The 26305-nt window shown below is 36.9% G+C and overlaps 1 protein-coding gene across 2 annotated transcripts in view; it reads right to left on the bottom strand.

Moving 5' to 3' along the window:
* Nucleotides 1-24283, bottom strand: part of LOC107745581 (serine protease HTRA1B) — a 34872-nt gene extending 10589 nt beyond the window's left edge. For both annotated transcript variants that reach the window (XM_016559472.1, XM_016559481.1), the window contains exons 1-3: nucleotides 23691-24283; nucleotides 12857-12959; nucleotides 11562-11766 (exon numbers count right to left, since the gene is read on the bottom strand). In XM_016559472.1, coding sequence (XP_016414958.1) covers nucleotides 11562-11766; nucleotides 12857-12959; nucleotides 23691-24150 — 768 coding nt within the window. In that variant the 5' untranslated portion in view covers nucleotides 24151-24283. The remainder of the gene's footprint in view (nucleotides 1-11561; nucleotides 11767-12856; nucleotides 12960-23690) is intronic.
* Between the last annotated feature and the right edge of the window lie 2022 nt (nucleotides 24284-26305).

Here is a 26305-nt window from a genome sequence, read left to right as displayed (position 1 = left end):
ATATATATATATATATATATATATATATATATATATATATGAAAAAATACTATGGGAGTCAATGGCTACCAGCCACTGTTTGGTTAAAATGTTGTTTTTTTTATATATATCTGAAACAGGTTTTGAACAACATGAGAGAGTAAATGATGAATATTTTCATTTTTAGGTGAACTATCCTTTAAAGAGACAAATCAGAGAACCATGAACATGCAAATGTGTTGTTAAATTATTGAAATATCAACTTTTTATTGTATTCATAAAATCTCAGGCTAAGTCCACACTACATGACTTTAAACGTCGGCAGATCGCTGTGCTGTTCAAACTTCATGACTTGATTGTCTGTCTTTAAGTCATTGTGGTGTTCACACTACGTGACTCTATGTAAATGATCAGCAACAGGGGCTCACACACTACACGAGCTGACAACAACTCTGTCACCCAACGACTTTACAAACCACGTTTTGTCATGAAAATACACGCAATAATTGGAACGGGAATGATGCGAAACAACACGTGAAACAGGAGTTGTTTATTTGAAAATGGATGTCGGGAAGAAATTAGCGCTGCAAGCTGTTTGCTCAATGAAAAATTTTGCTCAATTTATTGTGTCCAAACTTTTCGTTAAGCCATGTTGCTGCTGTTGTTTTTCTTCCGGTGACCTCAACACATGCCTTGCTCTCTCATTGGCTGTAGCTCGTCACGACACCTGACACCACGTGATGTCGAGTCGGCCAACCGGTCCATATATTTAGCATGCTAGATATTTGTTTGCCGTCGACGACGCGTCAGCGAGCCTCTTTGATGCGTCGTTGAGTAGTTCACACATAAAGATTGCCGAGCGCCGATCACACATTGATTTTCCCCCGTTCACAGCCCGACCTGTCGGCGAGCTCGTTAACTTGCAAATTGGGCTTAAATCGTGCTTAATATCCTGTAGTGTGAATTTAGCATAAGGAGTTTGGCTGACAAAATTTGGGAAGTATGATGGATAAGTAAAAAGATTAAAAAATAGTATTACATTTAAATTAACAAATCAAATCAAAATTAAACTTATTAAGTGTGCAGCAGTTGTAATCCATCATTTACAACAAAAAAAGTCACTTAAGGGCTAACTGAAACCCTAACAGAGGGTACAGGAGGACAGATAATAGAAACAAGCCCATATTTTTGAAAGCGTAGTGGAGGGAGTATGGGAGAAATTCCAGACGGCCTTGTTTACAGATGCACAATGCTTAGCTAAAGATAACACGCTACTGTTCTACTCCTTCACTCACTCCCACAACCTCCGACTGCATCTGACAGCTTACAACCATGCTCTTAAAGCCAGCACCAAATTTGGCTTTGCTAAATTTAGTCTTCAAATTACATGCGCTTTTGTGTGTAAAATAATATATGTTAAATGTACCGGCCATCCCTTCTCTATTTTCTCTGGCACTGCAACCGTTTGAATTGTCTTAGAAAGATATCATTTGACTCCGTTGATCTTCACTTTATTGCACCAGTGCAAAACAGAAAGACATAATAGTGAAATTGTGCCCTCCTCCTAAATTTAAATACCACTTACCACCGTAATAGGTAATAGTCTTGTAACAACGCTCATACTTCTAACTTCCTGTTTCAATAGGAAATAGGTCAGTGAAGGAAAGAAAACGACATTCATCAAATCATTTGATGGGGTCTTTAATGATGAGGATTTTTCTCCTCATTGCTCTTAAACAGTCAGGACTAAGCAGTAAGGACTTGAATTTCTCCATCAGCTTAAAATCTGACACTTTACCCTTTGCTGAGTGGTCCTCAAAAAGTATAGGACAATGACATTTAGTTCTGATTGTACCAGATGAAGAGCTGAACTGCACAAACTGGTGAAAGATGATCAGGTGGTCATGTGCAAACATGAGCAGATGAGGGACAGCAAATGACGGTCAAGGGCTCCTTGTGAAATTCAGAGATTTGGAATGTTTCATTGAGGAGTAGAATCATGTCTATTTTTTAATAATTTAAATCAATTTAAATATATATATAATATTAAATCATATTATGTAAATATTACTGTATCATTTAATGTTTTACGTTTATTGTATTTTATTCCTTATTTTTATATTTATAAAGAATTTAATATAGTATAGGCCTACAACTCTACATAGTTTGACAATAACATAATGTTTGAATAAACAATAAAAATGTTCTATTCTAAAAACTAAAGATGTTTTTTTTTCTTTTTTCTTTTAGGGTTAGGGTTATTAACCTAACCCTCCCTTAATAATAGCTACAATTCTTCTTGATGTGTACAATTTATTATTATTATTATTATTTACATGCATTATATTGTATTCATATATTTTATTCATTATATTTTACATTTAATATTTATATAGAATTTTATAGAAGCATCGAATTCTAGAAACTCTTTGAGACTAATATATTGTTTGAATAAACTAATATATTATAGACTAATATATTGTTTGAATAAACAATAAAAATATATTTTTTCTTTAAATCACATAATAATAATAGCTACAATTCTGCTTGAGACATCCAATGTATTATTGTTTATTTACTTTTACATGTATTGTATTTATTCATTATATTTTATATTGAATATCTATATATAATTTATATAGAATTTTATTAGTATAGGTTATTTATGTATTTATTCACAATTATTGTATTTTATTTATTGTTTTTTTATTTTATTTTTATATAGAATTATATATATATATATATATAGGCCTACAACTCTAAATAGTTAATAATAACTAATATATTGTTTGAAATACAAATATTCCATTTGAGGTGTTTGGCAAGCATGTACTGCTGTCTCATACCCTCTATTCTTTAGTCTAGATGTTTCCTACATTCTTTTAGTTTCATTTCCCATCAATCAGCTAACCAAAACATAATGTTCACTGATCATCCTACAGGGTGATTTAATCAGCTTGTGCCGTCTGTAAGAGTGGAAGTGGATTTGACGACTATTTCATTAAATCCCTCTAATCTCTTTACAAGTGGATCATTGAAGTGAATTTAGAAAGTGCTCTGAGAAAAGAAAATGAACAACCCCTGCCAGATCCACAGAGATGAATTATCCCAACTGATGAGTCAGATTTTACAGGACTGTTTCCATAGGGCAAAACGACTGGCTTGATTTCTGACAAATCTGCCTCAATGTAGGTCCAATCTGAACTGATGTTTTGAGTATCAAAGCTGAAACTTTAGCCCATGACTCAGTGTGCTCAGCAGACTCAAGATGTTCCATTTATCAAGGAAGGGGTTATTGGGAATTGCTGCGTACCTAAATTCAAGACAGTTTTCTTTTAACCCTTGTACTATGTTAAAATTCTGGATACGATTGTCAAACATGACCTAGATCTAATTGAAATTAATACAATTCGCCAAATATCAAAGTGAAACATTTTTTTTAACCCTAACCCTAACCCTTAAACTGAAAAAAATTTATTTGAATAAAATCGTCTGCCAAATATATAAATGTAGATACAGAAGGTAGCTGTGAAACTGACATATCAAAATACTAGGGCTGTCAAAGCGCAAGCCCTCACACGTCACTCGCGCTGTGTGAAGTACAGACTGAACGAGTTGTCAACACATCCCACCGCTGTATGGCCAGATGAGACGCAAACTACGTTTTCTCTACTGGATAACCAGTCTCGCTAGTAAAGTTCTGATAGATGAAGACTTCAATCAAGATAAAGACGATTGCAGTGGTGTACAGGAGTCGTACAGTAAGCACTTGTGAGTTTGTTATAATAATGCGTGTATGAGTGCTCTTGACGCACTGATCGCACATTGTATTTATGCACAGGCACAGACATCTCCATGTGGTCCTGTTCAGTATCACAACTTGGCTTCTCTAAAATGTAAAAAAGCTATTTGCTGTTGCACTGTACAGATACTATAAAATTCAGATTTTTTTTCTTTCATATGTGCTTATATCGGCTCCTTATATCATTTGGTTCTTTGGTGTCCTTTTGGAGTTTCTAAGTGTCCTTTTTTGGAAAGACATCTAAATCTATCTTGAAAAAAGCTTGCAGAAAATACAGATTTTTGACAATCACCCCTTCAATCTTTTGGTTTACTTTGCTGGATATAGCAAATGATGACAACATAAACATTTGAAACAAGATAAATGGTATATGCTTAATTTCATCAAGTGTGCGATTAATCGCAATTAATCACAGAAAAAGGGTGTGATTAATTAGATTAAATTTTTTTATCTATTGACAGCCCTACAAAATTATTTTTTTTTATTCTTATTTTGGGTCTGTGCAACTGCCTTTTACCATGAAATTTGTAGGTCTAATTGATCACAATTGTAATATTAATTATGGTTCCACATAATTATTTATGAATTATTTAGTTCCACCTAATGCTGTATTTCCGACAGCTAAAAATGTGTTGAGGTTCAAAATGACTCAGGACATTATATAAGGGTGAATCTACAAAAAGAATACCTTGTTGTTGAGCTACCCAATTGCAAGGTTTGTGGTTCTGTTAAAGAATAAACACTTTCCTAATCTCCTGTGAAAACTGCAAATAATTATATCTAATTACATCTGACCAGTATTATTTAATATATTTAACATACTGACCTGAAGAGCCCAATATCAAATTAACAGCATATATCATCAAAACCAGTCATGAGTAGTAACCTATGTTCTGTGAAACTTACAATATTAACCTTAACACAGCCCCTTAGCAGTAGCAAATGTGTTCTACGCCAGTTCAATTCCATACTAAATTTCCATTAAACATTTGACTTCATGGGGTCCTTAAAGCTATTTGCCTTAAACATCCTGGATATGTAAGCCTACATGTTTTCAATGTTGAAGAAGTTCTCTCAGCCCACCCATAAAGATGATGGGAAAACCATCCATATTGTTATCGTAATGACATTCTCCCTGTCTTAGTGTGATTTGACAAAAATGACATTTTAGCATGGCCTCAATGGTTAAATTGGTTAAAAATGGCTAAAACCAACTATGCGATATCCTCTCCTGATCCAAACTACATCCATTAACACATATTGGATGTGACAACTCTTTTGTAAATAATTCAATTGTTTTGAAAAGGATGTTGAGTCAAAGGACACATGATATGGATACATGTTTATTGAGAACAAAACTTCCATCTAGAGCAAATCAATCTCAGCTGAGCCCTTTAAAACTCCCATGTTCTGCCAGAAAGAGCAGGAATCTTTGACTGGCTCTTCCTGTTTCTCAGCAACCGTAAATCAGATCCTATTGGGCTGGTGTTTCAAACCCTGGAGTGGGTCAAACTGACAGTTTAGAAATTTCTGACTTGGGCTCCATGTATATTGACAGACAGGCACTGTTTTTGCCAATTCTTAGCTTTTAGCATCACATTCACAACTTAAATGGCAAGGCAAACATAGCTCTAATACAGTAGATGTGAATAGATTGTGATATTTCAAAAACATAGCTCTAAATCATCCATTTATCACTTTTTCACACAATTTCTGAATGACGGATATATTTGTCTTTGCAATAAGGAGTCTGACCCAATTTTGGTGCCTTGCCCCATCATGGAAGAACTCGGCAAGACTGCTTTCTTGGAAGACAATACCAAACCCTTTCAAATATGTGCTGAAACAACCAAGGATGAATGAAGACTGCATGTCTGCCAGACTTCGTCTCCTATACACCCCGAAGGATGCCAAGACTCCTTGTATGTCTTTGAACAGGCGTTGATGAGCTTTGAGTGCAAAACAGCCAGTATTAATGTTTGCAGACTAGCTTTGTGGTATGCATTAACCACTTGAAAAGTAAACATAAAAAGAATTCAATCCAGCTGCTGTTTACCCAAGAAATATGTACCCTCATTTGTATGAGCAATTGAATGCCAACAGTGAGACGTTGAAGGGCTCTCTTTGCGTCCGAGCAAGACTTCTGCACTACATAGGCCTTAACCAATACCAGCCTCAAAAACTGACCCAGATTTTATGAGACATGTGTCCTCAAAGTCAGATTTCCACTAATGGGGCCTGTTTAGAGCTGTGAAGAACATAAGGCAAGTTACAACAGTACCAGGGTAGCATGTTGGTGTTGCAAATTAGCAAAGATCATCTTCAAATTATCTTTTCAGTGCATTGACTTGAATTACTTGTTATTGACAGGAATGTTGCCAACAGGGCTTTCCAAATTATTTTTAAGGGGAATTCCAGACAGAACAATTGGTCCACACTTTAAAAGGGATGCTATAATACAATAAAATAGATAGATCTTTTCTCAGAATTAACTCCAATGCAATGACTTTTAATTAACAGGAGTGGAAGTGGTTTTTATTGGATGTATGAAGTTAGTTCATACTTCAAAGCCACTTTTTAACAAATATTTTGCTTGAAATGAATTCATTTTGGTTTATTGTATTTTGTAACTAATGAATTGATATTCAGAGATTTTAATTGTGATTGCAGGGATGTTCTTATTATGTGTGATATTGTGATAAAAAAATCCCTGTGAGACATCAAACTTAGAGTTAAAATAGAAAATTACATAAATGCAAAATTGGGAGATATATAGTGGCAACTGATATTTTTACAGTATGTATTTTATGCAAGTAGTCTGTTATTCTAAATGTACTTTTTGGCCATATAAATATCAGCAACTGCATTAAATCGCATATTTTTGCTCAGTTAATGTTAATAATTTATGTTGCATGTTTTGCACGTTCGTGACTCTTGTGTGCAACCATGCATTACTGATATTAAATAAATCTGTAAACCAGAACTTCCTGAATGTGCATGAATTCACTAACAACCATCTAATAGATCTATCTATTTCATCTACGAGCAACGTGTTTGGTGGACAAAAGAACAGCTGTTAAATAAAGACAGCTCTGTACTCTCAGACCTAGAGTGGAAATGCATCCTGACACACACTCCCTCCTGCCAAAGCTTGCGTTGTGACCCAGATCTTATAAACAGTAGATATACACATCCTTTTAAACATTCACACACGTACACTAATGTTTCAGAAGGATCATGACCCAGATCTAAATGCAAATGACTCAGTGTTGTTAGTCATCCTTACCAGATATTTACCCTCACCCCTCTCACCCTGATGTGGCCTGTCGAGACCTGTCTATAACATTTACATGATACAAACTGGAACTCAAAGAGTAACATGCTCTAACATGCTCTACTGGCATCTGTTTTCTTCTGCATCTCCGCAGGGTATGCTTTTCTCATCCAAGGTTAGGCCTGTCTCACACATCCTGCATCTGGAGCAAGTTATAGCAGCAGCAGGGCCACGATTCTTGGGCATTCATCACAGTCCCCCACTTTGTGGAAAAGTCCAGTTGTTATGTGGCCCTGCACCACAGCATAACTAGAAATTTAGAGATATTATACAGTATGTGTGGCTATACTGATCATTTACTTTCAAGCAATGACCAATAATCAATGTTCTGTGATAAATTATGTTTCATTGTACTTTTCTAGTACATCTGGCATATGTTTAGTATTTTTTGACTGATAATAATAATAATAATAATAATACATTTAAATTGACAATTAATTTACAAAGTGAATAGGATAAAAATAAGGTAAAAAAGATACCACCATACTTGTACAAATGTACAAACGCATCAGTAAAAACCTTCAGAATATAGTAAATATATAATAAATCAGGAAATTATTGTGTATGTAAGTGCTACTCAAGTGGAGATTTCTGGCTCAGTGCATGAAAAAAAAAAAAGATTTTGATAAAATATGTATTTATATATACATACTTTATATGTATTTTATACAAAAATAGATAAAGTGTGAATGACATTGAATGAAAATGAACTAGACACTTAAATGTGTATTTTGGATGTTTTCTCTCCACTATAGCCTGAAAAAAAGACAAGTTATGGAAGCAAAATAGGCCAAAATCTCAAAATTTCCTACTGCCTGAAAAAAAAAAACAGTACTTTTGCCTGTAATGTCTTACCTTAAAGGAGACATATTATGCCTCTTTTTACAATATGTAATATAAGTCTCTGGTGTCCCCAGAATGTGTCTGTGAAGTTTCAGATCAAAATACCCCACCGATCATTTATTATATCATTTTGAAAATGCCTATTTTGAGTGGAAGCAGAAACACGCTGTTTTTCGTGCCTGTCTCTTTAAATGCAAATGAGCTGCTGCTCCCCGCCCCCTTTTCCAGAATCTTTGCCACGTCACCAAGGGAGCGAAATCAGACGCGCTCGTTTTCTCAGACGCTTGCAGAAAAAGGCTTACCTAAACAAAGTTACTGGGTTAACCTATTTCACGTTTCCTTGGTTGGTAGATGCACCGGGGACCTGATCATAGCACATAAAACCTGGAAAAGTCCGATTTTCATGATATGTCACCTTTAAATAATACTTGATTTAAAGAAAATAATAATAAAATGATAGCATATCTAAAAAATATGATAATGTACACAATATTATCTGCTTCCATTATTAACTTTCTCAGACTGATACCAACAGCTAAAAATGGATACCAATTCTACCAATGGCTGAAACCAATAAGAATACTGATCCTTTACTATTATAAACTTGATCATGAAACGTACTACAGTTTATGCAAATAAACCCAAACTTCAAACTGATGCTACAAAATGCTAAAATCATGTGGGTTAGTCAGAGCTGTTGAATATAAAAAGCTTTGTGAGCCTGTCATTGTATGTGGAACCTGCATTGAGATCAGCAGATGGCTTTTTTCAAACAATGGATGAGTTATTCCCTCCATTTTTATGTGGCTTCACAAAAACATACAAAATCTGAGTTCATAATTTGGTCTACAGTGCATTTTCACTCTATTTTCTGCTGAATTCAATGTGCCACTCACAGCAAAAATAGGCAAAGCACTTAACTATACTTGTAGTGCTGCTTCTGTGACGCTGCTACGCAGTTTCTCAGTGCTTATGAATGCAGCCTGAATGAATACTGTAACGAATACTGCAATGAACATAATGAATACTGTTGGCTGCTTAAATGCAGATGCAAGATACAGGTCTAAGTGCATTACATCCAACAAGCTGTCTAAAACAAGGTCAACAAGTCCGTCAAGCTGCTTTTGGAATGTGAAATGATGTTGATTTAGGCTGCAATGTTCTCTCTGGTTTGAGGAATTGGCTAATTTGGTGGGAATAAGAAAACAAGAAATCAGATTAGATCGAAAAGCGAAGTGAGCAACCCTGAGAAAGAACAGGTACAAGCGTAGAAACTATGGCAGTTTTCCAGGGAGGGGATACATTGAGAGCCGTCTGACATCGTAAATAATCTGTAATGAGCTTGAAAATGACTTCTGTCCAAAAATAACCAGACAAACAAGGTGATCGCTGTATCAACCCTGCAGCATATTTAAACAGCTTGAACCTTTCCCACGTCTGTTCTGTCATATAATTCTAAATATGAAGAGGAATTCTGACATGGAATTCTCAGTGGCGACAGAGACCAAAATTGACTGACCGTCTGCCATGAAAGTCAAGCTGAAAAGAATATGAGACAGTTACTCAATATAAATTATTCACAGTACGGCAGTGACTAAGCAGAACCTGAGCCAGAGAGGAAGGGGGAGTTATGCATGAGAGTCCGGGGAGGAATTACAGAGACGTGGCACTGCTGTCTGCCAGCATAAGAGTCGGTAACTGTTACCAAACCCTAACAAACAGTATCACTATGCATATTGTTAAGTAAATCCAGTGTCACTTGTGGTCATAAGCTTTCTGGGTCAGTGCTGCCTTGGCCTTTTTTAGTGCAATGCAGTCTTTAGTATATTTTTAAGAAAATAAATAAAATCAATCTGAATTATATATAACTACATATACTATTTTTAACCACTGCACTATTACCTGAAGAGATGATGTGCCCATGACAATTTTAACACTTTACTTAAAGCCTGAATATACTACACATTATGAAATTGATAGTTTTGGTCCTGGGTGCTGATTGGTCAGTACAGCATTCCAGTCGTACTAAAATACACAACATATTTACACCTACTGTATGGCATGAAACCAGCTACTGTGTATCTCTCTGTGCAGCACCGAGAAAGGCCACTGTTACTGTATATCTTCTAGTGGAAGGATGACACTTCATGAATGTTCAAAGAAAATTTGCATCTGTAATCTTTTTTATTTAGCAACCACTTTATAAAAGCATTAAGGCACTTGAGACTGCGTTGCATTGTAAATATATAGTAGTCATTCAGTTTTTTTCAGTACTTTATTACTTATTTTTATAAAGGTATTGTTCATGTTTTACAAAAAAAATAAATGCTTTTCATAAAAAAAATTAATAATGATATTTTTTATAAATAATTATAATTTAACACATTTATTATACTTAATAATACTTACCTATGCATGGTTAAACCTATCATTATAATGCATTATAAAACCGAACACGATTTATATCGAGGGGAATCGATCACGATTCCACCCCCCCCGGCTGTATAACATTTGAACTTTTTTGTGCAAAATCGTATTTTTCCACTCTGAGTGTAATGTGTTTTTTTTTTGCTGTGAATGGAATTTAATGTTATATGTGCAACTCTAATAAAATCCCTTGCTTCGGGTTTAATTACTGTAAGTCAAAATGGTCTCTTCATGTTTTTTCTGACTCTGCCTGGGTGTGGAGCCAGGCTTGTTTAGTGGAGCAATTCAACATGGCTTATCTGGATCTGTCTTTTCTGTATCAGGAAGAGTGTCTTCCTTTAAAACAGGGTCATTATACTCAGAGCATATTCTGCCCACTTCTATGCTTACTCTGGGGAAAAAAATGTCATGAATTTCGTTAACAATTCATCGCTGAAGACGTTACATCTTAGAAACAATCTCAGATGCTAATTCAACAAGACTGGGCATGTTATCTATCTCTTGAAAGTGAATAACTGAAGCTTCGTTCCAAAACAAGTCTTCTAAGTCAGCATTCTATCTGAAATGGAATCTCGTAAGTGACTGATCTGGAGTGCTCATCTGTGTATGTCACGTAAATATGGTGCATTCAAGTCATGTCAGAAATATCCTATTTATAAGTTGAATGCACATGCACAACCCTGAATTCACCCAACTCATAAAGACATCATAAATGCGTAAATAGTCTCTTCAAAAAGTGCACAGCAATTTATTTCAATGGAGTTTGGCATTAGCTTATTGCTAAGCTAATTATGTGATACTCTAATAAGCATTACATTCATAGCACACACAAAAATTGGGTAAAACTGTCAACTGCTAGTGATAGCTTAGACTATTCTAAACTATATTTTTTGGTATTAAATATTTATTGAATTGCCATTTTTCTTGCCTTATCCATCATCTTAGATGAATTTTTCCACTGAGCTTGTTGCTATTTATTATGGGATTGTTCTCTCCATGAAGGATGCATCTAATGCTGCCCTAGAATTTGGACAAACGAAGGTATGATGCCCTAAAATCCTACCTATGCAGGCATCTCACTAGATTTTGGAACAGATTGAGAGTTTTACTTTATATGTGATATCAAAAAGTCCTGAGTGTGATATACTATATGAACAGATATGGGCAGGTGCTTACCGGAGCGTCTATCTTGATTAGAGCAATGTCTGCTTTCTCATCCACATCTTTGATTTTGGCTTCATAGGTGACACCGGTCTTCAGCTCGACCATCACCCGGTGTTTGTTGGCTACCACATGGGCATTGGTTACAATCAGGCCATCTTCAGACACCACGAAACCAGAGCCGCTGGCCACCGCCACTTCCCGCTTGGTGAACATCATTCTAAAAAAGAAAAGGGAAGAGGTTTTTGAAGATTATTCTTTATGAGCAACCTTTTCATAATGCAGTAAGTCTACTTTCCACAGAGGAACAGCAAAGAATGATGGTTTCTCAACATCCTTGACGTGATTATATTTTCCAGCAAGATTTGAAACCAAGGAGGAACTTCTTCTGACAAGTGATTTGTGGAAAACATGACAGTTCGCCAGATTTATTAATTTTTTTTACATTTTGCACAATTTCAACAGCCTATAATTGAGGTTGGCTGTTTTCTACATCCCACAAACTGTGTCTTATGCAATGATATCATGATATTTAATTTAGATATTCAATCTATTAGTATCTATATTCGAGTGTGAAAAAAAACATCCAATCAGATACTTTAAAACAATGTTAATATTCTATAATGAGGATAAAGCTTAGTGGATCATGCCATAAAAATATTTTTATGAAGCGCTTGACACTTAAACTCGCACAACATGATTTATCCATGAGAAACATGTTCCTGGAACAACATCCTTGTCAATTAATCATACATCAACCTTTCAACATTCTCCCAAAAATTAGAGAAATTATTAGCTGATAAGAATGTTGTTTTAGGGCCAATATGGATGCAATTTTGCTTACTTGGAAGTAATTCTATTCATATTTATGATAGAGGGCTAATAAAAGACAGAACAAGAGGAAATATCTATTTTGCCCAGTGTTGATTCATAAAGATGGCAGCGAAAGAGTACGAGAACAAAATTCAAATTGATCACGTTCACTATCAAAAATAAATGTTCCAAAAGGGTGTTTTTGCAGAGATGGCATTAGAAGATCCATTTTGGGTTCCGTAAAAAAACTTTCAAAGAACCATTTTTAAAAAAAGAACCTTTAATTTTCTTGTGTGAAGAGCATTTTAATAATCTAAACAAACTTTTAAAGAACTTTTTGTGCAATGGAAAGATTCCACTGTTGCTACTGATGTTCTTCATGGAACCATAGTAAGGAGCCTTATTTTCAGAAAGTTTTGTGTCAAAGTCCTGATAAAGATGTCCTCTCTGAGACATGAGATCATTGATTAATGGAGTGTGTGATTCAGGATACATACTTGCGGAACAACTCAATGTGAACCACAGCTGGAGCGATCTTCTCCACCACATCAGCGATGAAGTTATATCTGTGCCGGAGGCTATCTGGATTCTCCTCGTGGCCTGAAGAACACATGGCAAACAAAGAGTCGGTTTATACCAATTTGGTAGAGCAAAAGAACTACATAAAATTCAACCAAATTCTAGAATGAAGACAATTCTAATTGTATAATTCTATGACTGGATTAGATTTGGTCAGACTGTCAGTAAAGTTGTACACCAGGTCCTCAGTGCTAATGTTAGCCTACCAATATCACAAGCTTCCAATATATATATATATATATATATATATATATATATATCGCTCCAGCTGCCTTTTTTTTTCTACCGTAATTTAAAAGGATATTTTATAGAGAACTTACCAAAAAAAGTAAATAAATGGACATGAAATTTTAATTTGAACTGAAATTGCTTCATTATATAATAGAAACGAGAGATCAAGGTGCTGCAGAAAACATGAAACTAGCACAGCTATGTAGGAATGTCTTGCAAGGAGACGACTGCAAGTTTTTAGTGTCGTTATACAAAAATATTTGACCACAGAATTCTATGATTGCTGAAATAGGACAAAACAGTTATTCTGGAGAATGTTTTTCATTAGAATTATTCCATAACACACCAGAATACCCAATCTTTCTTATAAAACAGCAAAATGAAAGAGACAAATATGAGTTTTTGGGAAAACTTGGCTAGAAAATGATACATCCTTTGTCAGAAAGTGCTTACAAAACTTGGATCCGAGTCAAAACCTTTTATAACTTTGCACATGTAACACTATCTTTTACCTTGTATAACCCTCCTTTCACAACATCTGCATGCAAGTATATCTTCACTGCCCCCTTGTTAGGTAGCGTGCTATTTTCTTCCCTAAGAGTCTGTGTACAGCTCTATGTATCCACTGTTTGAAATCCCCAGGTATAAACAGCACCTTGACCCAAAACACCAAAACTTTTATGACCTTTTTTTTTTTTCTTTTTCTTTTTTCTGGGAGGTTTATATAGTGAATGCTTGACTATTTGGGTTATAAAAAAAGAGCAATTACCATAATGCAATACAGATGGGTAAAACCTCGTTGCACATTTGCCAAACCAAATACTCCCTACAACATAAGTGTGGAACTAACAAATTATATACACTCTGCTGTCTTTTGCTATAATGACTTATATCAGATGCTAAATTCATGGGAACTGTCTTTTCTTAATGTCACTTGACAACCTCTGGGAAAGGGAGAAACTCCTAGTCCTCTAAGTTGGTTGTGAATAGGAATTAAATTTTATTTATTGTAGAAACAGGCTGGTAAAAAAATGTGTAGGCTTATATAACGGATTGCCATTCCCTCTAGCATATCCCATCACGACTCTGGAATCTTGATAATGGAATTGTTTTTCCTCCCTCATAATATGGCTGCACATCTGTAGAGGGCTTAGCACATTTAAACCGAGAGATCATTTCATTTGTTTTGTCATAGCTGGCATAAAATCTAACACATTTGTGCAACCCACATACGAGTCATGTTTTATGTGAAAAGAACAAATAATGATTCTATAGGCTCCAGGGACATGTGGAAAGGTCAGGAAAAAGCCACATGGACATCTGCTTCTTGCACGTGATATTTTAACAAACTGAAAAGAAAATGTCACAGCTTTCATAACATTTCATAAAAAGCCTTATTCCGGTGTTTTTTTTTTGACAGATTCGCTCTGTTCAGAAACCTAGTGAGCACCTAGTTGGGTAAATTGGCATACTTTATAACCTTAGAATGTGAAAGCCTTTTCCAATAGCCATGCTCAAGTCAGGAGTGTGCATTTGATGGCTTGCAATACTGTTTAAATACTGTAGTTGGCTCACTGTATCATTGTTATGTATTTTATGTTGTTATGGGATGTCTTATGTATGTGCCCTTCTAGCAGAGTCGGAAATATCATACTTACGAGTTCTGAGCACATAAATGACCAAGCAAAGTCATATTTAAATGTGGGAAACTCCGAGTTTTAGATAATACACAAGTTGAAAGGTGCATGTTGATTTGAAATATGGTGGGAATACATACATACAACATCGGCAAGCTCCAGTGGCCATGGAGCTTGGCCCATCATGGCCACCAGCTGGTCCTGTGATAATGGTTGCTAATCCCGTGTTTTCTGTTACCTGAGCCAGTTAATAAGATAACGCCGTTCCAGAGCCTCGTCCCAACATGGCCACCAGTCCAGAGTCTCTTCACAAAATGGCCGCCAGCCCAGAGTCTCTTCATAAAATGGCTGCCAGCACAGAGTCTCTTCACAGGATGGTCGCCAGTCCAGAGCCTCTCCGCAGGATGACCGCCACACCAGAGTTTCCTGCCGTCATGGACATAATGTCACAGTCTTCAGCCGTCATGGACTACATGCCAGTGTTCCCAGCCATTATGAATGATGCACTTGAAGTTAGCAAGACAGTGACCAGGCAACCAAGACTGATCTCCAGTTTGACAGAAAAACTGCTGGTTTCAGCCAGATCAGATGGCATCCCAAGGGCCTGAGCACTGGTTGTCACAGAGACTATTCCCCTATCCTCAGTGTTTCCTGTTATAGCGGTAACCATCTTGAGTGCTTGGGCTACAAACTGCTCTACTACTCCTCCAGAGCCTGCTCCAGTCCATAAGTCCGCTTCTGAGCCTGCTCCCATCTTTGAGTCTGATCCAGAGCCCGCTCAAATCTTTGAGTCTGATCCGGAGCTCACTCCAGTCCATGAATCCGCTCCAGTGCCGTTCCAGTCCATGAATCTGCTCTAGAGCTCGCTCCAGCCCATGAACCTACTTCAGAGCCCGCTCCAGTTCCTCCCGAGGTGGTGGGTTCCGCTGCAGAAACTCCCAAGGTGGTGACGCCCACTTATGAACTCCCTGTCTACCCAGCCACAGCCAAGGAGGCCATCTGTGAACTCTCTGCCTGTCCTGTCATGGCCAAGAAGGCCATCTGTGAACTCTCTGCCTGTCCTGTCATGGCCAAGGAGGCCATCTGTGAACTCTCTGCCTGTCCTTTTACAGCCAATTATGATCTCTCTCTCTGTCCTGTCACTGTCTTGTAGGCTGTCTGTGAACTCTCTGAGTTTCCTGTCGCAGAGGCTGACTACGAACACTCTAAGTTCCATGACACAGCCCCTGTGGCCAACGCTGACCTCTCTGTGCTTTTATGTTTCAGTCTTGCCTGATCAGCAGTGATGGTCTCTAGTTCTTTCAAATCTGCCCTGGGGGCTTTCGGCTCCTCCGTGGTTAACATCAGCTCCACCTGCTCCATCTTGGTGGTCCAAGACTATGCCTTGGTGGTCTTCGGTCCCAGCTGCTCTGCCGTGGTGGTCTTCTGCTCCACCGTGGGGATCCCTGGTCTCTTCTGATCTGCCGTGGAGATCTCTGGTCCCGTCTGCTCATCTGTGGTGGTCTTCAGATCTGCCCTAGTGGTTTTCAGCTCCGCCCTGGTGGTCTTCCGCTCTGCCTGATCTGTGGTCTTCAGCTTCGCCCTGGTGGTCTTCAGCTCTGCTGGCTCCGACCTGGCTCCCTGCTCTGCCAGCTCCGCCTTGGTTTCCTGCTCCGCCGGCTTTGCCTCAGTCTCTAGGTCCTCCACTACATGGACCTGGCCCTCTATCCCTCCCCCGTTCCGCCTCCGCTCCACAACCCACCTGGACTATGTTGTTCATGGAGCATCTGGAAGCCGCTCCTTCGAGAGGGGGTGGGGGTGTCTGTCATGTATCCAGTCCTTGTTGTTCCTCCCACTCACCACCTGAGGTCTCCATCACCTTTTCACCCTGTACTCAATTTCCCAGAAACCTCTGCCTAGGAACTGATTACGGACTCACCTGTTTCCTATCAGTGGGACTATTTAAGTTGCACTCATACACACACACAGTTGGCTGGGTATTGTTTAGCCATTCAGTGTACCTTGTTTTCCTTGTTTGCCTTGCCTTAGTTCCATGACCTTTGACTGTTTCCTTGTTTTTTTTTATTGTTTGCTGCCTGGCCTGACCATTGCCTGTTTTCTGGATTACTCTTTTGTCTTGCCTTGGATATTGATGTTTTGCTGGTGTTTGACCATGCCTGTTCTGACTATGCTCTATTTAATAAAGCTTGCATTTGAATCCCCTACTCCGTTGTACGCTCACAGTTACAATAAAATATATCTATAATCTATATAGAGATCAGTGAGCAGAAAGCATGTCTGTAGTGAATGGTACAAAATGAATCACTCAACTTTCACAGTTTGCTTTATGTAACAAAAACAGTTGTGATACCACACATAAATATGTGATAGAAATGACATGTTGCAATAACTAACACTCAACTCTGAGATACAAGCCTTCCAGGTACACCTAAAGGCACCATTATATATGTTAGTATTTCTATCTATGAATAACACTCTTTGTACTGATTCCAGTACTAGTGGAACTGCATTATGATTGCATTTAAGACTAATAATAACCTCTGTAACCTTTCATAATTTTTATAGCTCCATTACTTTCTTCAGTCGACAGTGGCACTACTGTCCTGTTTGACTGAGGTTCTTACTCATGAATGCAGTCACAAACTGTTTAAAACCTCCTCAACCATCAGAGATAAATGCCTCCTGATCTCCCAAATCTTCTGCAATGTTTTCCTTGATTACACATCTCCTTTTGCATAAGAAGACATATTTTCCGGACACAGGGCCGCTGAATTTTCTAAAATGAAATTTGAATTTAATGGTAAACATATTGAAGACCCAGGCTTGATGGAAAAACATGCCTATTTTTGATTTCAGTCAAATTATATTACGCTTGTTCTTACATATTTTGCGACACTTTCAAAGTAAAATGTCCAGTTAGTGGCGAAAAAAAACTCCCTGATCTCCCAAATCTTCTGCAATGTTTTCCTTGATTACACATCTCCTTTTGCATAAGAAGACATATTTTCCGGACACAGGGCCGCTGAATTTTCTAAAATGAAATTTGAATTTAATGGTAAACATATTGAAGACCCAGGCTTGATGGAAAAACATGCCTATTTTTGATTTCAGTCAAATTATATTACGCTTGTTCTTACATATTTTGCGACACTTTCAAAGTAAAATGTCCAGTTAGTGGCGATAAAAGCTCGATCAGATTTACTGAAGCACATGTTCATGAATCTGGACATGTTTTATTATGCTGGTTGTTGTACGTATCGCAGCAGTGGTGCAGTGTCCGGTTAGTGGCGCCAACATGTTATTGCCCCCTTATGTTTGAAAGTAACATAACCGACAGTGTTAACAAAAACAAATGTGACATAACAATGCATTTGCTGATGCAACCACACCATTTTAGCTTGATTTTTAAGTCTTTGAGCTCTTTTATGACAACTCATGTTTCATGGGACTTGTACCTGAGCACTCAGCATTGCGAATTCAACTCTGTACCAGGTGCGTTACCGAACAAGTTTACTGTGTCAGAAAAGTCACACAATGGAGCTGGTTATGTAATGCAAACATTAAAATGTATATATAAAAAACAGTCTTTGACATGCAGCTTTAATCAGATGCTTAGTGAGTTAAAAAAGGGTTAAAAAAAAGTAGCCCCTTGTTTCTTCATCAGGCGTTTCTTTCTCAGGCGTACTGGCGTGTTACACTTTGTTTTGCTAATGTTGGATGATAGTGTTGGTAAGTAAAGTGGTCAGTTTGTATGTTTGTGAATTATGCAAGAGCTTGATATGACATCTTAATCCTTACAAATTTATCCTGTTAACTTGTTGTGAAACAAAGATAGTATCCTGGAACAAATATTTATTCTAAATTTAGAAACTTATGCAGTTCAGCTCTTTTAGTTAAATTCAGTTATGCTGCTATGTATTGTTTGTCATATTAGGGTTAGTATATCATGGCCACCAGAAAAAAAAAGTGTTTTAAATTGTTTTGGATTACAGCTAGCAGGTTATGAATCATGTGGAAAATCACATATTCCAGGTGAAATCTGGGCCAGTTCTTTTTTATAAATGGGATGCAATGACCATTAGCCTTGTGTGAACTACAGTACATTGTGTCATCGCTATAGTAGGAAAGATAGTATCCTGGAACAAATATTTATTCTAAATTTAGAAACTTATGCAGTTCAGCTCTTTTAGTTAAATTCAGTTATGCTGCTATGTATTGTTTGTCATATTAGGGTTAGTATATCATGGCCACCAGAAAAAAAAAGTGTTTTAAATTGTTTTGGATTACAGCTAGCAGGTTATGAATCATGTGGAAAATCACATATTCCAGGTGAAATCTGGGCCAGTTCTTTTTTATAAATGGGATGCAAACAGATGTCGTAATTAAACAAATGACATTAGCCTTGTGTGAACTACAGTACATTGTGTCATCGCTATAGTAGGAAGGCTTGCAAATAGACTTAGAGACAGTTGTGACGTAATGTCGTTTGTGTGCTATTAGTAGGTCACATCCTATTGACTTAGAGAGATGATTCCTTACCAACAGTAGCATTAGTGCAGCCACATGATTTTTCATCTTTTGAGAGCACTGAGTTAAAGATTGCGATTGTAAGTGAAACGTCTTGTTTTATTTAGTCTTTCAAAAACATTTTAAACAGTGTAGTAATAGTTTAGTAAAACAAAATTAAAATCTGTAAATCATAGAAAGTAATAAGGAAAAGTGAACACGAGAGACATTCAAAATGTTATGACACAAAATAATACTAATAATACTAATACTAATACTAATACTAATAATAATTGAATGGAAAGAGGCACTCGTCCAAAAACGAAAACGTAAAAAAAGGGATGAATCCATGTTCTTTGTTTGCTGTCCCAGCCATGTAAAGAAAGAGCTTTGCAGCAAAAAGTTATTATATAGTGTGTTTAGAAGCTTATTGCAGTGTTAAGGTGCTTTTGATATTTCTTTATTTCTACTGCCTTATGGAAGGTAATGTCTTCGGGAAAATAGGAAGGTAAATTATTAAAAAAAAAACTGCTTTATAATTCTGTCTTGAATATATTCCCCTTAAATCTGTTCATTGTGTCCCTGATCCTTTCTTTCTTTCTTTCTTTCTTTCTTTCTTTTTTTCTTTCTTTCTTTCTTTCTTTAATGTAATGTAATGTAATTTAATTTAATTTAATTTAATTTAAATTTAATTTAATTTAATGTTTAGAAAGTAATTGTAGAAGACTAAGACATTTCAAATCAAAGCCAAAAGCGTCCCTATGATATTCTGGTCTCCACATATGGCTTTGGTCCCTAATTCAGTGTAAGTCTATGGGATATTTCTTTTCCAGTTTTATCATCCACCAGGCTAAAACCATCCAATCTTTTAGCAATGTGCACCTCTCCCCAAGAAGTTATTTGAGGTATCTTTCAAGTTTATATTATGAATGTGTTGGATGAGTCACGTGCCAAACTTAAAAATTTAAGTTGATTTAAATGTAAAATTTAAAATGTTCTTTTTGTTCAAATCACTAACCATTAACATAAGCATTAGTAAGAGTGATGCTTTACTTAGCTTGTCTTATACTTGGGGCATTCCATTTACTGTAAAGTGATCAAAATGATGTCCACTAGTCATGTAATACCTGGCAACCATAAGTCTTGGCTCATTGGTCCCAGTCAATGGCGTAACGCATGCCTAAAGCATACCTGCCCTCCCTGATGATTTTTCCACAACAGTGGCATTTTGCCTGAACTCAGAACTGTGCTGTTGACATTAGATTCTTAAACTTTCCTTACAGTTCTTATACTCTGCATGCCACCGGCTGAGATTGACTTGCGGTATGCATTTCCTCCTCTGATGCAAACTCAGCACTTGAGGCCAACCAAAGAGAGAGTGTGCTGGCTTTACTGTAGCATACAGTAACACCTTCACTTCTTCAGCTTATGTTTGAGACAGACACTCTTTATGCTGACATTTCTGCAGTAAAATCTGCAGTCACTGAAAGTCTATATCACCGATTCTCTTGCTCATTAAATCGACCATCAAATCAAGAAATGACATCTGTTAGAAATTAAAACCAAATGCCCTTTTTCAGTTTGGGGAATTTCAAAACATGATATCACACATATGCCCTTCATGGATCATATGGGCGTACAACAATGGAAGTGTTTGGGCAAGACCCCTAGTCCTCTCATCACAGGGGCGTTGACACCATATAAGGGTGTTTCTTCAACTATGTGCCCTTTCATGTCCCAGAAGTTGTTTTTTGTTAAAACTAACATATTTTAACATTTTCCTTTTGTTATATAAAGATCTTGGTCATAGTCATCTACTGTATTTGTGAGTAAAATAATCATGTACAATTTGATGTTTATTGACATTTTTTTTTTAATATATATTTTCACAAATTACCACGGCACCATTTTCCATCAAAAACAAAAATGTTGAAACTAAAGTTTTTTTGTGTGTTTGTTTGTTCAAAAGTTAGTCAACTTTTCGACCTAGTATACAGTAAGTTCAGTGAAGAGCTTGAGATGAAATACGAGGAATGTAATGCATGAAAAAGAAAAAAAGAAAGAAAAAACGACTGTGTATTTTGTACAGTATATGTGTATACAAATGTCTGTGTAATATTTTTGTCAAACTACACAAAATTATAGAAAGTCTTTGATAATTTTACAAGATTATGCTTAGGATGCATAAAATGCTAGCCAAGAAATTTGTCTTAGCAAGACAAAGTAGTGAGCCATTTTATACTAAACATATTTAAAATGTAATTTCCACAACAGAATAATATAAATAATAATACATATTTTAATAAATATTTTGACATGGTATATACTACGTGTCTCCATACAGTTGAAGAGACACCCATTAGTTCATGTCTCCTGAAAATGTGGATAAGGAAAAACAGCTCAATGACTGTAAAATTTGACCTAGATCTGGATCCTCAGAGAATAAGTTTCTTAGATAATGTCCAGCCTCAAGAACTCCAGATTACATCAAGTGATGGGAGATGTCTTGCTGTAATAGCTTTGACTGAGTACAAACAGAGTTTTGGCTGTAGATCTCAGATTAACTTTTCAGCAGAGCTCGGGTGCACGAACACACACGCCGTATAAGGCTATTTTTGGCCAGTCAAACGGTGACCGGAACAAAAGTGAGGTGATAACTTAATGAGCCAAAGGGAATACGCAGAAAGCCGGGTTATGTGGATTTGTGCAGACAGTGCCAGGCTTGATTTGGAAATCATTACGTCCATTGGCATAAAGGTCTGGTAACGCCTAATTAATCACATTGAGTGAGGTGTGTACAGTGTGTTCAGAAGAACAAAAATGTTAAGTACATTAAAGATCTGTTACAAAACCTGCTGCCTGATGCCTACACTATTTCAACCAATGACCAATTAAAATCTCAAGGAGGTGGGTCCAATTGTGCTGTCAGAGATTTAATTTGCCATTTTCCTCCTTGATTTCAAACTGACACGGCGCTTTTCACAAACTCAGAATGCATCAGAGCTTTCTGTAATTTTAGAAACTGACCGAAATGGTCTTAGATGGTAGCATAACGTTATTGCCTACCTTTTAAATGTTTCAAAATGCTGTGTAGGCATTGTGCTAAGGGCACTGATTGCATTTTTGCTTTGTGCGCACTTTTTGAAACATGCAGTGATTGAAATATCTCCATTTCATTTATGCACTGAACACCTCCTGATGGGCTCCATCCCTTTGTTGCACTTTGATGGATTTAAGGAGACCACTGTCTCTCTTAAAACTTTTCTCTCTTACTTTTCCTCCTGCAGTTCCAAGAGAATCTGGATGGACTACGGCTGACTCCTCTTGCAGGGAAGGGTGTGTGGTTATCTGCTGTGGATTTGTTTTTGCACCTTATTCCAGAACGTGTCCAGTGCCAAGCATAAATCCTGTTAATGGGGCTGCAGACGAACTGGCAACATCTAATAAGCTTAAGAAGGAGCCCGTTTAAATCACACAATATCAGATCCCGAGTATTCTGCCAGCACTTGAATTCTTTGATTAGGGGAATGTAAAATTCCACCATTTTCAAAATGATTTAGAAGAGGAAATATCAACCATCATTGTTTAATACATTTAAATGTATTAGTATATTTTAAGAGAGTGCATGTTTGGATAAAGAGATAGAAGCATTAGGGTATGTCAGACACATTTTTAGACTGCACTGAATGGAGTGAATTTGATATTCTGTCTGAATTGCTCTTGTGTGCTTTGACTGTGAAGCTTTGCTTTTTCAGCAGACTGCATCATAAAACTAAATATGATCCATTGTGATTTATAGTGCACTTATTACAAGTTATTATTATTATTCTTAAAAGTGAAGAATATTTTTCAGTTTCTCAAATAACTTTTTATTCTCTTGTTCTTTCAAATTGTCTGAATACTGGCACTTTAAAGAACCCAGAAACCAACATGTTGATCTGAAGAACATAAATACATAAAAACATAAATACACCCAAGAATAAAGCTGTTTTTAAGAGTGAAGTTCACAATGTTGACAGGCCAAGTTTGGGTCCGAACTGAATTAGATTAACTGAGTTAGGAAGCTCACTATGTTTTGACATAATGATGGTCCAAAATGTTGTAGGCAGCTTACTAGGTCTGGAAATCATGACAAACCCTAGATAATATCAAAAGGTTCTGAGACTCCAATGCCCACAAACTCCATCCATACTCTTAAATATAATAAAGGTTCCAAAAGGGATGACATAGAAGAACCATTTTTGTTTCCCCAGAGAACCTTTCAGTGAACAGCTCTTAAAAAATACTCTTTTTATGAGTGTGAAGAACATTTAAACATTTCAAAGGAACTTTTTTTTTAAGTGCATGCAGCACACAAGGTTTGGAGCGCCAGTCTTACCTTCCCCGCAGGCTCCTCTCTGGATGAAGATGATGGGCGGCTGCTGGAGTTTTTGTGCCCGGTTACTGACTCTCTTGAGTTCGCAGATGTTCCTGTAAGACTGCCCATCACTGCCGCAGACGGCCTCAGGGCTCTTACACACGCACACGCCGGTCTTTCCTCTCCTCCTCACGGTAGTCGTTGGTCCGACCCCCTCAGACACAGCGCAATCCAGACCCTCTCCACACTCCGGGTCTCCCAGTTTCCCTGTACCGCCGCAGGGCTCACCCTCGCCGGCCGCGCACACCGGGCAGCAGTCGCACTGGTCCAGGATGTCTCCGGCCAGACAGTCGGCCGGTATGGGCGGACACAGACTCTTATCGCAGCGCTCCGGACAACCGATCACATAACGCTTAGAGATCCGCGCATCACACAGCAAAGGCACCAGAATAACAGACGCGCATAGAACCCACAGATGCATTTTAATATTAATCTGTAACGTTGATAACCTTTCAAGTAAAATCTCTTCAAGTAACTTAAGTTGTGGAATACGTCACCGGACGAATAAAAATATAATGCATGTAAACTTGACAGAATTTGTTGTGCTGTCAAATGCCCGTTATTTTGCCCTTCAGTGACAGACTTTATAAAGCTTGGGGAGTATAAACAGCAACGCCGATTGGTTGGATGTGTATGACGTTAACTATGTGGGTGGGACGGGGCGCGATGGTAAACAAGGAGGCCACGCCTCAAGCATGTGTCTAAATATTATAGTAACAAATCCCATACACACCTTTTATTTAACTTCACAAAACTATTTAACATCACTGAATGAATCTAAATATATGAATTTAGCAAAACTAATTTTTATGGGTTAAATCAGGTAGACTCATTAAGCTTACAATTTCATGTTATTTTTATGGGTTAATTCAGGTAGAAATAGCTCTTAAATGTAAAAATGTCATGTTATTATTATGGGTTAATTGATAGAGAAGTAGCTCTTTAAGGTAACAATTGCAGATTATAATTTTTACAGTGTATATAACATTTTTTTGTTACTATTTGAGTCTTAGAGAGTGACATGAAATCCTGATGTTCATAGTTTTATTGTCTAAAAAAACCCCACAAAGATATATAAAGTGATATTATATAGTGTAGATACAGTATATAGTGTATATAGAATAGTATAGTGATACATATGTATATGATATAGATGTATAAAGGGGTCTTTATCTGTGAAAATATAGCTGCCTTTATTTGTTAGAAGGTCCCTTATAAACTGATCATCGTTTTTGAGTCCCTGGAATCAAATGCTTTCAGAAATCCTTGAACTTAATAATAAACATACATTTTAACTGAAAGGATGAGCTGTTTTCTCAAAGTATTTTTCGTGAAGGTTGGGGCAAGTTTCCACATGTGTTTGTTCATTTCAATTTTAATTTTCTTTGTAGCATGGCAGTATAAATTAGCATTTATCAACACTTCACTTGTTATCTAAGATACTTTTTATCAAGCAAATTTACAAGTGCTGGACATTCTACACAGGCCACAAATCTGTAAGATAGCTAGAGTCATTGTGGACATAATTGGAGTTACATTCAGTTCTAAATGTCTGCTATGGTGTGCATATGGTGTAATGCTTATTAATTGACCTACCAAAAAAAAAACCATCAAAAAGTATATCCAAAAGCCAAACATTGATCCAAGCTCATGAACTTGTGTTCAGCATTGTGGTCAAATGTAGTACTTGATTAATTTTTAGATGTGCCTGTCAGAGAGTTGCAGGTCCAAGCTGTCCTCCCATGCAGCTCTCTGAAGGGAGTTGCTCCAGCATTATGGGAGTGGATCTCCTTATGCTCACCGATCCTAGTCAACACGTTGCTTTTCTCAATATTTGTGCCTCACAAATGTCTCAATATTCTGGAATTTGAAGCCATGACTTCTTCACGGGGCCAAAAATATGAAATGAATACGATTCAAACATGTCTGATTAGAGGAATATGCTAAGGTTATTACATTACAATCGTACTTAATGATTTGTAATCTTTTGTTTTGCATTACATTCTCTAGAGCTGGGCACTGTAATTCTAAAAGTCTCACTTGATCAAGCTTGGGTAATCACAATTTGTAATTATGTGTCTAGAAAAGAAGGAGAAAGCTATGGGTGAAATGCCTTCTTACTGAACTATAGGAACTATAGAACTATGAAATGAAATGAATAATTTTAAACATGAAATGAAAACAGACAGTAGCTGACAGTTAGTCACTGTCGTAATGACTGGATCACTGAATCAGTCTTTCAACCAATTTGTTCAAATTGTCTGATTAATTCAGGAAAGAAGCATTTTCATGAATGGGTCACTCAATAATTCACTCCACCTATTCCTTCAGCAACTGGGATCATTCATTAATTTAACAAAACACTACAATGTGTTGCTCAGAGCAGAGCAACGGTTTCACTTTGGCTATTGTTGGCAAAATATTGTCAATATTGGGTCACTTAATATTAACGTCTCTGTTGCATAAAATCAGTGTCACATTTGGAATCATGCTGATATTTGAGAAAAACAGCACTCTAGCTCATGTGAAATTACTATATCATATGCTATAAATATACATTTATAGACCTTATGCGC

The sequence above is a fragment of the Sinocyclocheilus rhinocerous genome, unplaced genomic scaffold (assembly GCF_001515625.1).
Source record: "Sinocyclocheilus rhinocerous isolate Xijiao unplaced genomic scaffold, SAMN03320098_v1.1 scaffold672, whole genome shotgun sequence".
In the NCBI taxonomy this organism is placed as follows: Eukaryota; Metazoa; Chordata; class Actinopteri; order Cypriniformes; family Cyprinidae; genus Sinocyclocheilus; species Sinocyclocheilus rhinocerous.
This window is presented reverse-complemented; position numbering and strand designations above follow the sequence as displayed.